Genomic DNA, 14,815 nt, shown 5'->3' with positions numbered 1-14,815 from the left:
CCCTTCACAGGTCTAGACTGGCTTCCTACTGGCCTTACCTCTTGCCTTTGCATCCCAGATGCTGGGGTCATGGGTGTGTGTCACCAGAAGCGGCTCAGTTCCCATCTTAACACTGTGTCTTGAATTTAAAAAAAAAAAAAATGCTAGAGATGTAGCCAGACCTGTTGGTAATTCCCAACCCTGTAATCTCAGCTACTCAGAAGGCATTTTCAAAGCAAAGAAGAGAAAATTTGATAGACTGTCTGAAAATGTGAAAAAGGGCCAAGGATATAGCTCAGTGGTAGAAGGATTGCCTAGCATGTGCAAAGTCCTAGGTTCACTCCGCAGTCCTGAATAAACAAAATGTGTGGAGTCCTGATACAAACCAGCACTCGCTGGGCAGTGGTGGCACACACCTTTAATCCCTGCACTTGGGAGGCAGAGGCAGGCAGATCTCTGTGAGTTCGAGGCCAGCCTGGTCTACAGAGTGAGTTCCAGGACAGGCACCAAAACTACACAGAGAGACCCTGTCTCGAAAGAAACAAAACAACAACAACAAAACAGTAATCATGAGGTAGAGGCAGGAAGATTGGGAGTTCAAGGTCATCTTTGTTAGTACAGTGAGTTTAAGACCAGCCTGGGATGCATAAAACCCTGTCTCAAAAAAAAAAAAAAAAAAAAAAATTGAACAGGATTTTGTGGTCTTCACTTTGTAAGGCAAGACAAAATAAGATGGGCATGATTCATGATCCAGGAATATGGGGTTTTCAGTGATTGGCTATTTACCTTCTGTTTTTTCTGACTTCCTTTCCCTTCCTTCCTTCCTTCCTTCCTTCCTTCCTTCCTTCCTTCCTTCCTTCCTTTTTTCTCTGTGTAACCCCGGATGTCCTGGAACCAGCTCCATAGACAAGGCTGGCCTTGGACTCACAGGGATCTGCCTGCCTCTTCCCCCCAAATGCTGGGATTAAAGGTTTGCACTACCGCACCTGTTTTTTTGTTTTTTTGTTTGTTTTTTCTGTGATGCTTTACAGGGTTCTTGATGGTTCCCATCATGATGTGGTGAATGGGAACCCGTTGCACTGCCCTTGGGTTCTAGGGTATGTAGGTGAGAAGACAGGACACAGGATGTTCAAGGGAAGGGGAACCATTCTCTGGTTCTGTGAATGAAGCCTTAGGCTGTGGACTTAGCTATATAACCCTGCCCGACAGCAGCCACCAGAGCATCCACACGCCCTGCCTCTCTCTGAATTCTCTTCATGCTTTTAGGAGCCAGGGATCTAAATGAGATGGAGTCACTTCAGGAGGTAGGACGGAGGTACCTGCCACAGGAGGAGCTTTTCTGCTCAGGAATCTGGCGACGGCTTACAAAGGGAGTTGACCCAGGGTCGGTTGTGCACGGGGCACACTGGAGGAACTGGCTCTCCTCTGGGGAAACCGGAAGCTGTGCAGAGTGGAGAAGCAGAGTTCAGTAAACCTTCCGGTAGAGATTCACAGCCTCATCTCCGCTGCAGAATGACCGGTGGTGAAGAACCTCACCAAGAGAAGAAAGATTCCAGCTGGGACTGTCATCTTGAGGTGAACGGGCAAGCCCAGGCAGGAGAGAGGAGGTACAAATGTGGGAAATGTGATAACTCCTTCTGCCGGCTATCGGGCCTTCAAGCCCATCAGGTAAGGCACACTGGAGAGAAACCTTATAAATGTGAGGAGTGTGGGAAGGGCTTTACTCGGGTCTCAACGCTTCTGGACCACCAGAAAGACCACACCGGAAACAAGCCCTATCAGTGCGATGCTTGTTGGAAGAGTTTCTGTCACAGCTCAGAATTTAACAATCACGTAAGAGTCCACACGGGAGAGAAACCCTACATATGTGAGGAGTGTGGCAAGGGCTTCAGCCAGGCCTCTCATCTTCTGGCCCATCAGAGGGGCCACACTGGTGAGAAACCCTACAAATGTAACACGTGCGGGAAGGGATTCAGCCGGAGTTCAGATCTGAACGTTCACTGTAGAATCCACACAGGAGAGAAACCCTATAAATGTGAGAAGTGTGGGAAATCCTTCAGTCGAGTCTCGATTCTCCAAGTGCATCAGAGAGTCCACAGCGAGGAGAAACCGTATCAGTGTGCAGAGTGTGGGAAGGGCTTCATTGTAGAGTCACACCTACAAGCCCACCAGAGGTCCCACACTGGAGAAAGACCCTATCAATGTGAGGAGTGTGGCAAAGGTTTCTGTCGGGCCTCCAATTTTCTAGCTCATCGTGGAGTCCACACGGGAGAAAAACCATACCAATGTGAAGTGTGTGGAAAACGTTTCCGGCAGAGGTCCTACCTCCAAGACCACCACAGGGTCCACACTGGAGAGAAACCGTACAAGTGTGAGGAGTGTGGGAAAGTCTTCAGCTGGAGCTCATACCTCAAAGCCCACCAGAGGGTCCACACTGGAGAGAAACCGTACAAGTGTGGGGTTTGTGGGAAAGGGTTCAGCTGGAGCTCCAGTCTCCTGATTCACCAGCGAGCCCATGGTGATGATAAGGGCCACAGGGATTTCCCTGCACCAGAGGACTCAGCCGGGAAACAAACTCTATAAGGCTTTCTACTCTGATATTTCAGAAGGAAGCCGAAATGTTCCAGTTCTTAGAGGCGTCATGGGAGACAAAGGAGTTGGATCATTAAGAGGGTCAGTATTTTAACAATGATTGGAGCCATGCAGACTTCATTCAGAACTTTGACCTTTAATGGCTGAGACAGTAACCTCAGGAAAGTTGAGTGTGATCTGGAGGTATCTAAACATCCTAGGACTGAAAGGACCAGATCAGGTCTTTTTGACGGGAGCAGAGTTTCTTAAGCTGCTGGTTACAACCTCGTGGGGCTGCATAACCGCATGTGGTGGTCACAAGGTATTTACAAACACTGCAAGCTTTCTACATATCCAGTGACCCACAACTCCAAATTGCACAGGTCATAAATCTGGGGTTTCTGGCAGCTCCAACCCGAGCCTTGACTGTGTGACTTTCCTGTAGCCTTTCTCACATCTCCCTGTCATCACACACAGTGCCCACAGTCGCTGCTTGAGTCCCTCTGCTTAGGGCCGACATTGTCTGTTATGAAATGCAGTGCTTTCTACTGTGCGCAGTTTCTGCTCTTACAGAAGCATAATAGTTTCCTTACAGTATCTTCCTGTTCTCATCCTTCATACTCAGTAGCAAACCAGTTAGCTGCAGATTGTGTTGTGTCCTGGCCAGTGTGTTTTTAAACATCTGAGTAGCTCTTCTTATAGAAAAGTGTTCCATGACACTACTATGCAAATTTGCTTTCATCGTTAATAAAGTATCACTTATTGAAATTGTTTTGAAATACATTTCTTCCTGATTAACAGTAAACGTTTGAGGTGTATACCTACATTGTGTACCTATATTCCTGAGTAGTGCCTGAGACATCATATGCCTTCAGTAACTCTAAAGTCAACTTTGAGAAGAGCAGTCATTTGGAATTTTTTATTCAATCTATCTCTGACTAAAGTTTCTGTAAAATTGTTCCTAGGAGGCTTGAAGGACATTTAAGTTATACACATAGGCCAATTTTCCCAACCCTGTGAAGCCTGTGGACAAATGTCTATCAAATTGAAGGTCGTCATGCATGAGTGGCTTCAGAAATCAGTGGGTTGTGGCCAGCTTTTTGTCATGCTCACTCTTCATTGAAGTATATTTGTATGTAGTCACACATGCACAGATCTCAATTTTATTGCTTCCTGAATTTTGACAAATGTATACGCTTCTGTGGTCATCAGCATCAGCTGTAAATGATGTTTCTAATAAACAGAAATGTGCCTTATGGCCAGTTCCAGTCAGTCCCACCTTCAACGCCAATGAGCGTTTTGGTTTCTGAACTGCAGATGCGTTACGTCCATTTTCCGGGCTCGTATAGGTGCAGGATGCTTTTGAACATGGAGTCTGACCTCCCAGTTTATCCAGGAAACATTTGACAAAGTTCACCGTTCATTCAACGGTGAGGTAAGAGGTAACTATGGAATCTCAATGAAATGACTTTAATGGAATCGTACACAGTAAGGCTGACTTTGTTGTATCATTGTCGATTTGGCACATGTTTGCTGCGGGGCAACTCCCAGTATGGCAGTGAAGTTCAGCATCCTCGCTGAATTCTTCTCCCACTTCTGCCCTTGACAGCCACTGATTCCCGTTCTGTATCATTTGCTTTTTCCAAATCTCATAAATGGAACCCTATCCTGTGTGGCCTGTTGCATCTAGCTTCTTTCGCTTGTATAATTCTTTAATTCATCCATTTTGTGTGTATCCTGGGCGGGAGTGGGCGGGGGCTGGAGATGGCACCCATGGCTCCATACAGAACAAAGCAAGTGTTTTACCACTGCCCCCAATCCCTAGGACTCAGCCATTCCTTTTCATTGCTAAATAGTATTCTTTTGTATGGATATACCACATTTGTTTGGGTTTCCGGGTTTGGTAACTGGGGGTGGCGGGGGTGTGGTGGGGGTGGCGGGGTGGGGAAGCAGCTATAAACAATTGAAAGCCGTGTCCGGTATCAATTTAGGGTTTCCTTTGCCTCCGTTCAGATTCAGAATTATTACCATGTTGACTAATGGCGAAAAGAATATTTAACTTCACTAAAACCAGAGCTTTTAAACACAGCTGTCCCTTTCGCGTTCTCTCCATCACTGTGTGATAGTTCCGTTCTCCTACCAACACTTTTGGTTTTGTCCCCCACTTTTTTTTTCCTCGCAAGTTTATGGTACTAGCTCATTTTGATTATATCCATTTCTTTAAAGATTATCTCTACATGTCCTTGTTTGCTAGTCATATTCCTATTTAAATTGCTGAACCATGTTTGAGTCTCGGCCCACTTTTGAAAGTTGGTTATTTTCTTGTACATGGCCTTTGCTGTCAAGGGCTGGCCAGAGGCCCAGCAGGGAAAGGCCCCTGCTGCGTAGCCTGACAAGGGAGCAAGGAGAGAATGTTCTGGAAGTTGTCCCTTGACTTCCTCACTCGTGCACTAGAATGTTTACACACATGCATGAACACACCAATAAATAGGGTCTGTTTTGTTTTGTATATTTTTAGTTTCTTAAAAAAAAAAAAAAAAATTTGAGCCGGGCAGCGGTGGCGCACGCCTTTAATCCCAGCACTCGGGAGGCAGAGCCAGGCGGATCTCTGTGAGTTTGAGGCCAGCCTGGTCTACAGAGTGAGTTCCAGGACAGCCAGAGCTACACAGAGAAACCCTGTCTCGGAAAAACAAAAACAAAACAAAACACAAGGATTTAATTGCATGGATACTTCGCCGTTTTGCATTGTGTCTGGGCATCACCTACAGGCAGAGGCCAGAAGAGGGTCCTCTGGAACTGCAGTTAGCAGTTCTGAGCTCCCCTGTGAGTGCTGGGAGCCCAAGACTCTAATACAGTGCTCTCCGCACCAAGTCACCTCTCCAGCCCCAGACCCTACATACTTTCAGGGTACACAAACTACCATGTAAAGTCCTCTTACCCAGGACTTTCTTAGGGAGCATGAGAAATGAAAACCCAGAAGGAAATTCGATAGAGGAGGGCGGTCCTCCTCCTCTAGCATTCTGGGACCGCGTCTGTGCCCCAGCATCCTCACTTCCGTTACCACCCAGCCAGAACCAGTTTCTCCACGAGGAATTCTGGGAACTCACCCGCTTCGGGTTGGCTTGTTAGCCATCTGCCCCCCCTGGGTTTGAGTTATTTTAGCCAGAAACCCCTAGAAAGTCCCCTAGGTGCTCTTGGGATCATCAGTTCTTGCATTTGGTGAGATAAGGAAGGAGCGAGGCTTGAAAGGTAAGGAGCCGCGGCATCCCACGGGAGGGGGCGTCCCCCAGTCTCCGGCCCTGGTGCTAGCCCCTTCTAAGTCCTTCCCCCCCCCCCCGGCCTGCAGCCCTCTCTTCCCGCCTGCAGCCGCCCTCCCTGCCTGCAGCCGCTCTCCTTGCCTGCAGCCCTCTCTCCCCGCCTGCAGCCCTCTCTCCCCGCCTGCAGCCGCTCTCCCTGCCTGCAGCCGCTCTCCCTGCCTGCAGCCGCTCTCCCTGCCTGCAGCCCTCTCTCCCTGCCTGCAGCCCTCTCTCCCCGCCTGCAGCCCTCTCTCCCCGCCTGCAGCCCTCTCTCCAGCGCCTGCAGCCCCCCTCCCCGCCTGCAGCCCTCTCTTCCCGCCTGCAGCCGCTCTCCCCGCCTGCAGCCCTCCCTCCCCGCCTGCATCCCCCTCCCCGCCTGCAGTCCCTGCTCCCCCTCTCCCGCTTGCAGCCCTCTCTCCCTTCCTGCAGTCCCCCCTCCCCGCCTGCAGCCCTCTCTTCCCGCCTGCAGCCGCTCTCCCCGCCTGCAGCCTCTCTCCCCGCCTGCAGCCCTCTCTCCCTTCCTGCAGTCCCCCCTCCCCGCCTGCAGCCCTCTCTCCCGCCTGCACCCCCCTCCCCGCCTGCAGCCCTCTCTCCCCGCCTGCAGCCGCTCTCCCCGCCTGCAGTCCCCCCTCCCTGCCGGCAGCCCCCTCTCCCTCCTGCATCTCCCTCTCCTGCCCCACAGCCTGCTTCTGTGGCTTTAGCGGGTCCCTCTGAGTCTACTGGCTGTTCTGCAAAAGAGCAGTTAGACTTCCTAATAGAATGTTTAGAGGTGGAAAAAATGGATCGTAAAATGCTTAAAACTGCCTGGGTCTCCTGGAGACCACTGTAATATTCCAATTCACAGCCTCTGTGAGCTAGCAAGCTCCGGGCTGTCCCCACCCATGACCCTTACAGGAAGGAGCTGGCTGCCTGTACTGGGGCATGAACCCCGAGGTGGAGATGGAATTTTGTAATTTTGCTATTTTCTGTTTCTCCCCAGCCCTGACTTCCCAAAAAGCACCCCGCGGAGCCCCCACTTGAGTAAGATTGACGATGGAGGATGTGTAGTGTCCTACACTTGGGAGTGACTGTAATTAGACCATAGTTTATACAAGGAAGCCACCCAGTGCGGAGGCTGGCCTCAGAAGCTAGCCTGTGCAAACCCACACTGATTGCATAGTCTTTTTGGTCCAAACTCGCCGAGGAAACTGGACAGTATCATGTAAAAATAGGTTAGAACTATGATGTGAAAATAGGGATCTTGGCCGGGCAGGAGGTGGTGCACGCCTTTAATCCCAGCACTTGGGAGGCAGAGCCAGGCGGATCTCTGTGAGTTCGAGGCTTCCTGTTCTACAGAGTGAGTTCCAGGAAAGGCGCAAAGCTACACAGAGAAGCCCTGTCTCGAAAAACCAAAATAAGAAAATAGAGATCTTGAGAGCAGGGTTTGTATAGTGTGTGTGTGTGTGTGTGTGTGTGTGTGTGTGTGTGTGTGTGTGTGTAGGTGTAGGCTGGCTTTCCCTGAGCCATTCCCTTGTTTTCATTTAACATTTCCTTGGGGGGTGGGGGTGGAGCACAAGAGTTTCAATGTGTGCAGGTGGGGATTAGGGGACCACTTGGGGTAGATGCTGCACACCTGCCCTGCGTGGGTCCTGGGGCTCAAACTCAGTCTGGTTTGGTTGCAAGCGCCTTTTCCACTGAATCACCTTGTGGACCTTGAGCTTGCCCAGTTAGGTGAGGCTGGCTAGCTAGCCAACAAGCAAGGGATAATGCCATTAGCTGCCCTTCCCAGCACTGGCATCACAAACCTGTGCCACTGGCCTTCAGCCCCCTGTACACCCACCCCCTTTTAAAATAAAATGCATTCTTGAGATGGAACTCGGTCCCCATGCTTGTCCAGATCTACCAATTAAACCGTCTCCCCAATCCCTTGTGTTAGGTTTTTCCAAAAGTGTTTGTTAATCTATTCCAGTTTTCCCAAATGATGTTTGCCTTGTAGATATGGAAATGTCAGAAAATACAGAATTATGTGAAGCGGAAAAATTGTACTACCTTAGCATGTAAATGGAACAATGACTCTGGTTCTGTCGGTTTTCTTGGTAAGTTTCTGTTTAGTGGTTGCTCTGTTCCAGGGAACTGGTTGTCCCCTGCAGCAGTTCAGAAACTCACCTTGAACTAGCAGCCCTGGCCTTTCTTGGGGAGCCCCGCCCATGCTCAAGCCCCGCCCATGCTCAAGCCCCGCCCACCTAACTGAATTCCTGCAAATACAGGAATTTTACCTTTTACTTTACACTTGACCTGTGTGATTCCCTCATAGGTCAAATGTAACAGTCCAGGGAAGGGTCTCATCTGAAAATTCAGGCCTAGAAAGTTCATAGTGCCTTGTAGGACAGATAAAATGGAGCCAGAAACACTGTAATATTGTTTTTTGTTTTGTTTTGTTTTTGTTTTTTAATTTTATTGTTTTGTATGTGTGAGTGTTGTGCCTGCATGTAGCTCTGTGCACCATATGTAGGCAGTGCCTGAGGAGATTTGAAGAGGGCATCAGATCCCTTGGAACTGGAGCTACAGACCATGGTTATGAGTGGCCATGTGGATGCGGGGAACTGAACCCAGGTCCTTTGGTAAAGCAGCCAGTGCTCTTAACCTCTCATCCATTTCACCTGCAACACTGTAATCTTATCCAGCCCTGTGACTCTTTTTTTCCCCCCTCAATCAATAATTTTCTTTTTTCCCAGACAGGATTTCTCTGTGTAGCCCTGGCTTTTCTGGAACTCTCTCTGTGGACCAGGCTGGCCTCGAACTCACAGAGATCCGCCTGCTCCCTCTCCCTCCCCACCAAGTGCTGGGATTAAACAATGAATACTATCAACAGTCATGCCTTAGTACAGAATCCCAGGGGTAGGTAGATGTGTAGGGTCAAATTAGAATTTGGATGCATTCCCTGTATACTCTGGGGAGTGGATTCCTTGCCTTCTCTTGTACTGGAGTATGTCCTCTAGGAATGGGAAGACTGGCTACTGGTTACTGTGGATTAGCATTCCCTGGGCACTGTCATCACCATTATTACCAGTGGTCACTATGACAATTTCTGATTATTACATTTTTTCCTATACTTTAAAGCTTACAGAAAATTGCAAAAATTAGTATAAGGAAATCTACTGTGTGGCTGGGCACACTGTTCTGTGATGTGCTCCTGAAAGGCATACGCCCCGTCGTAGGTGGTGTCTTTGCCATCCTGTCAGTTGTGTGGAGTGGCAGGCTGGCTCAGCATCCTCTGACCTCTTCTCTCTTCCTATCTCTGCCTTCTTAGGCTCTGCACCTCCTGGGAGGAGCAAGAACAAGATGAGCACACACAAGGTAAATAGAATTCGCCATTTCCCGCCATCACAATGCACAGCTGATCCTCGTGCTGGAGGGGTTTTCTCTTGTAAAGAGACTCAAAGCACTTGAGGGTAGACAAGATGGCGCAGGGGTCAAGGAGCTTGCCTCCAAGCCCAATGACCTAAGTTTGATCCCCAGGACCCACACACGGTGGAAGCAGAGAACCAACTTCCACAAGTCACTCTCTTTCACACAAGCACAGTGTCACATGTACTCCTGTGTGACACACACACACACACACACACACACACACACACACTGAATAAATGAGATTTTAAAAACAGGATGTACAAAAGCGCTTGAGATCCTTAGGCTATGTCAGATGCCTCTTTGTCCCTCCCTGTAAGTTGAACTCCTCCTTGCCTCTTCAGGGCTGTTGTATGTCTAGTGGACATTGGTGTTGACCCTTTTCCTGGGGAGACACAAACAAATGTCTACTCACTCCAAGTAGGGAATCCACAACAGACTCTAGTAACAATACTGCCCAAGTCCAAGTTGGTGAATCAGTGAATCTATTGGGGTTACTCCCAGGAGCATGATGTGTGACAGAAAGGTCACCCTGAAACTTTATGTATGACTTGCAGACACCTCAATCAGTAGAAGAATCCCTTCCAGGAAACTGCTGATCTAAGGCCCCTCAGCAGTCCTTACTGCTCATATAATCCTGTGACCAGAGGGCCTTTGTGCATCTAGTCAGTTTCAAGGACTTCCTGAGACTTATGAGTTGTTTACTTCTGGAATCTCAAGGAGCCTCATTTTAGAACTGCCTGGGTCTTTCTGAACTTCCCTCAGGATAGACTGTTTCAACATTGCTAACAGCAGTTAGTTGTAAGATTGAGGTTGCTTTTGTTTGTTGTAGGAGACGGTGACATTCAAAGATGTGGCTGTGGCCTTCACTGAGGAGGAGTTGAGGCTCCTGGACCCTGCCCAGAGGAAACTGTACCAAGAGGTGATGGTGGAGAATTTTCAGAACCTGCTCTCAGTGGGTGAGGATTGATGCTCTCTGGCATATATCTTTGTGACTTTTGATTTTGGAAGCTGGGCTGGAGAGATGGCTCAGCCGTTAAAGGCTAGGCTCACAACCAAAAATGTAAGAGTTTGGAAGCTTTGGGACTTTCAAATGGTTTCCTGACTTTGTTCATTCCTGTGAGCAGAGAGGAGATGTTTCCTGTCTTGAAAACATTCTTTGGATCTGGAGTCATAGATGGCTGTGAGCTCCCATGTGGCTGCTGAGAACTCACCCTGGGTCCTCTGGAAGGCCAGCCAGTGCTCTTAACAACCAAGTTGCCTTTCTAGCCCCACATTTTATTATTCTAAAAAATTATTACATCTTGGGCTGGGGATTTAGCTCAGTGGTAGAGTGCTTGCCTGGTAAGTGCAAGGCCCTGGGTTCAATCCTCAGCTTAAAAAAAAAAAAAAAATTACATCTTATTTGTTCTCTGTGTGTGTGTGTTCATGAGTGTGGGTACCCTCCGAGGCTAGAAGAGGGTATCAGTAGTTGTGGGTAGTTGTGAGCCACAGGATGTGGGTGCTGGGGAACTCTGGAGGAGCAGCAAGCAATCTTAACTGCTGGCCCATCTCTCCAGCTGATGATTTTTTTTTTAAAGATATTTATTTTTATTATTTTTATGTGTGTGTGTGTGTGTGAGAGAGAGACACTTTGGTGTGGGAGTCCTCAGAGGTCAGAAAAGGGCATTGGATCCCCTGGGGCTGGAGTTAGGCAGTTGTGGGTGCTGGAAACTGACTTCTGGTCCTTTGGAAGAGCAGCAAGTGGTCTTAACCACTGCGCCATCTGTCCAGCACCTGGTAATTAATGAAATAGGAGAAAATACCACCTTCCTTAGTGAAGTGCTCCACACGGGGAAAGCTGCCCGGGTGCTTGAGTGGGTGTAAGAGAGACTGGGTAACTGCAGACGGGGCTGAAGGTAGCTCCGACTTCGTCCTTGCAGTATGAGTCTGTGGTGGGAGGGTCACAGAGTGAACGGTATTTCTTCACTGGACTGTTGTAAGTTTGAAACACACCACTTTCATTGTATTGATGACGAGTTGGTTGCAACTGAAGTTTCCAGTGCATTTTCGCTCTAGGATGCCCCTTTTACATCTGTGATTTTGTGTTCACAGAGCATCAACTTCTCAAATGAGATAAATCACACGTGGAAAGGGAAGTAAAGCCTCTAATGACGAGGGCAACCCAGAGGGGAGACATTGAGGCGCAGTCTTCCGTGGCTCAGCCACAGGACAGCTGCTCACTGCCCTGTCAATGCTGTCGTGCTGCCCACAGGGCCAACCTCGTTCCTAGGTGACTGCGACAGGGTAGCCCAGATCTCGGGATCTGTCTTCACATTGATCCCTGGCCTCGTTCTGACTTCTCCGGAGTGTGGCTTTGTACAGGTTGACTCACGAACTCTTAAAGAACTTGTAGTTCTGTGGAGATGAGCAGCCTGAGTAAGATTTCTCTGGGACGTGGTGTGAGCAGTTATAGGAAATCACGTTTAAATATGGTTCTCCCCGCTGCCACCCTCAGCACTAGGATCAACCCCCCCCCCCCCCCCCCTCCCCTCCTCCCCCCCCCCCCCATCCCCCAAGTTCCGCTCTCCTCCGGGAAATGTTTCCCATGAGAATTCTTATGATTAGTTATCCGGATTTATCCGTAAGGAACAGTAAGTCTGTCTCCTTACTCCTTGTATCAGAGAAGGGAGTCTAAGAAAGGAGCCAGAGTGACCCTCACCTTTAAAAGATTTGCCCAGCTGCATTCCATTAGTTTCTTCCAAAGTTCACATCAACAGTAAGAAATTAATATTACATTGTTAGCCCAACAAACGTTTGGGGAAAATCATATACATTATTATGTATATATGTAATATATTTTATATATATTATGTATTTTATATGTGTGTAAAGTGTATATTTCATATATTCCACATATAATATATATATCTCCAGTAGACACCGTTACTGCTTGTGGTGGTCCTCTGGTAGTCTGTCACCTATTTCCTCTAAATGTTTATCACAAGCTATTTTAGTTTCTAATTCACTGATATACTGCATTTATCAAGTTGGAAGACTTTGGTTTGAGAACAGGGACTCACTTTATAGCCCTGGTGGGCTGGAACTCACTCTGTAGGCCAGGCTGACCTCAGACTTGCAGGGGATCCCGAGTGCCGGGGATCAAAAGTGTGCGCCACCACGCTTGGCTCGTTCCACAATACTGTCTTTCTAGTTCTCACAGTGACAACAGCCTTCGTTGCCTTTGGATTTTGATGCTTAACTCAGGGGAAAGCAGAAGCGGCCCAGACGCCTCAGAGCGCCAGGGATAGCTTCCTGCTTCCTGTTGTTTCTGTTCTCAGCACTGACGGACTCCCACGCTGTGGCCCGCCTCAGACACGGCTTTCTCAGCAGCGCTTCAGTCCAGATCTCTTCAGTGCACTTACTTTCAAACGCTCTTGCTTCTGTGACTGGGATTTGGAGTTAGCGTGAACTGAGAAGCCAACTCTGTCTACTTTGCTGGGACACATGCCAGGCAGGGTTCTGGGTAGTGGCTAGAAAACCAAGCACCATATAATGTTCCTTCCTGTTGACACTGTCAAGTGGAAGGAAAGATACATAATTTTCAAAAGAAAAAAATTCAGAGAGTATGTCAGTAATTTATTTTAAATGGCTTTTATTAGCTCTCTCTTTTTTATATTTAAATTATTATTTTTTCGGTATGGGTGTTTTGTCTGCATATATTTATGAACACCACATGTGTGCCTGGTGCCCATGGAGGCTAGAAGAGGGTGTCAGACCCCTGCAACTGGAGTTCCAGACAATTGTGAGCTGCCATGAATGAACCTGGGTCCTTCAGAAGAGCCGCCAGTGCTCTTAACTGGTGAGCCATCTCTCCAGCCTTGGTTTTTAATAGTTGGGAGCTCAGTAGACGGTATCTTGGTTTCTGTCAGTATTTAAACCAGAAAACTTCATAATAATAAAAACAGAGATACGCTGAAGGATCATCTTGAGTTGCACTGAAGTCTAGCGTTGTGACCTAAGTGTGAAATCCTGAAGTGTGAACAGTTTTGACTTGTCTCATTCCCTGTCTTTATAGGAATTAACAATCAGAGTGAGTTGAGGGCTGTCCAAGATGGAAGGTCACATGAAGCTCTTTCCGGCTGGCAAATCTGGCAGCGGGTCATAGACAACTTAACCAGGTGTCAAGACTGCATGGTAAACACTGCTCAGTTACAGCGCCATTCCCCCTGCCAGGTCGGGCCAGGGTTATCTGCTCACGTTTCTGAAGATGAGGCCTATGTACAGAGTCATCAATTAAAGGTGCCCATTGGTACCGGGAGACTCCCACTTCCAATGTTGAGAACCCAGGGTTCTTGGCAGAAAATTTTCCTGAGTGAGCCTCAGAGTCCCAAGAATGGATATCAGCAGATTTCCACCAGACGTGAACGGGGTCAGAGCAAACAGGACGCTGACTCCGCAAGTAGGGTTTCACATTCCCACAACGATCACAGAGTACACAAAAATAAGGATTCCTACAGCCCCAGTGGTTCTGGGAGAGAGAGCGTAAAGATGGCGCCATTTGACCAGAATAGAGTGATTCACACTGGCCAGAAAAATGACCGGCCTAAAGAGGCTGTGACTGATGTCTCCAGCCGTGACCCTCACCATCCATCACACTCGGGAGAGAGGTCTTGTAAATGGGTTGAATGTGAGAAAGGCATCCATCATAGCACAGATGGTTGTGTTTGTCAAGGAGATCGCATGGGAGAAAGACATCAGGGGGCCAGTCATGATGCACATCCACACAGCCATCAGAAGGTCCACACAACAGTGAAACCATACGAATGTGAGCGGTGCGGAAAATTTTTCCGTTGTAGATCAGCACTTAATGTTCATTTCAAAGTCCACACCAGGGAGAGACCGTACGCTTGTGAGGCGTGTGGGAGCGCCTTCAGCCAGGCCTCTCATCTTCAGGACCACCAGAGACTCCACACTGGGGAGAAACCGTTCAAATGTGACGAATGTGGTAAGAGTTTCAGTCGGAATTCACACCTTCGGTCCCATCAGAGAGTCCACACAGGAGAGAAACCCTACAGATGTGAGGAGTGCGGGAAGAGCTTCATTTGTAGCTCCAATCTTTACATCCATCAGAGAGTCCACACGGGAGAGAAACCCTACAAGTGTGTGGACTGTGGGAAAGAATTTAGCCGACCTTCAAGTCTTCAGGCCCATCAGGGCATCCACACTGGAGAGAAATCATATGTATGTACTGTGTGTGGTAAAGGCTATACCCTGAATTCCAATCTTCAAGTCCATCTTCGAGTCCACACTGGAGAGAAGCCGTACAAATGTGATGTGTGTGGGAAAGTCTTCAGCCGCTCTTCACAACTACAGTCTCATCAGAGAGTTCACACAGGGGAGAAACCTTACAAGTGTGAGGTTTGTGGTAAGAGCTTTGGTTGGCGGTCAAATCTTCTAATTCATCACAGAATCCACAGCAGTGATAGGTCTTCCAAGAGCACTAGAGATGGCAAAAACACCAGGGAATCCGTTCAGGAAAAACGGTCTATAAAATAATGTTTTAAAGGACTTGCATCCTGTGCATTCTTTTTGGCTGTGCA

At 48.3% G+C, this 14,815-nt stretch overlaps 2 protein-coding genes across 2 annotated transcripts in view; both read left to right on the top strand.

Moving 5' to 3' along the window:
* The window catches only part of LOC118588219 (zinc finger protein 226-like), a 38,209-nt gene that overhangs the window by 12,269 nt on the left and 11,125 nt on the right, over positions 1-14,815 (top strand). The window contains 3 exon segments of the mRNA XM_036194459.1: positions 9,136-9,182; positions 10,066-10,192; positions 13,291-14,758. Coding sequence (XP_036050352.1) covers positions 9,136-9,182; positions 10,066-10,192; positions 13,291-14,758 — 1,642 coding nt within the window.
* Positions 1,338-4,223, top strand: LOC118581367 (zinc finger protein 45-like). The gene has a single exon (XM_036183411.1). It carries the CDS (start codon positions 1,492-1,494, stop codon positions 2,560-2,562), a length of 1,071 nt encoding a protein of 356 aa, XP_036039304.1. The 5' UTR covers positions 1,338-1,491; the 3' UTR covers positions 2,563-4,223.

Source organism: Onychomys torridus, chromosome 1, assembly GCF_903995425.1.
Source record: "Onychomys torridus chromosome 1, mOncTor1.1, whole genome shotgun sequence".
Taxonomy (NCBI): Eukaryota; Metazoa; Chordata; class Mammalia; order Rodentia; family Cricetidae; genus Onychomys; species Onychomys torridus.
Note: the sequence above shows the minus strand (reverse complement) of the source record. Positions and strands in the feature narration are given on the sequence as shown.

Bases quoted from the DNA above. Each gene is read 5' to 3' on its own strand.
- LOC118581367 (XM_036183411.1), top strand. From the start codon at position 1,492: ATGACCGGTGGTGAAGAACCTCACCAAGAGAAGAAAGATTCCAGCTGG.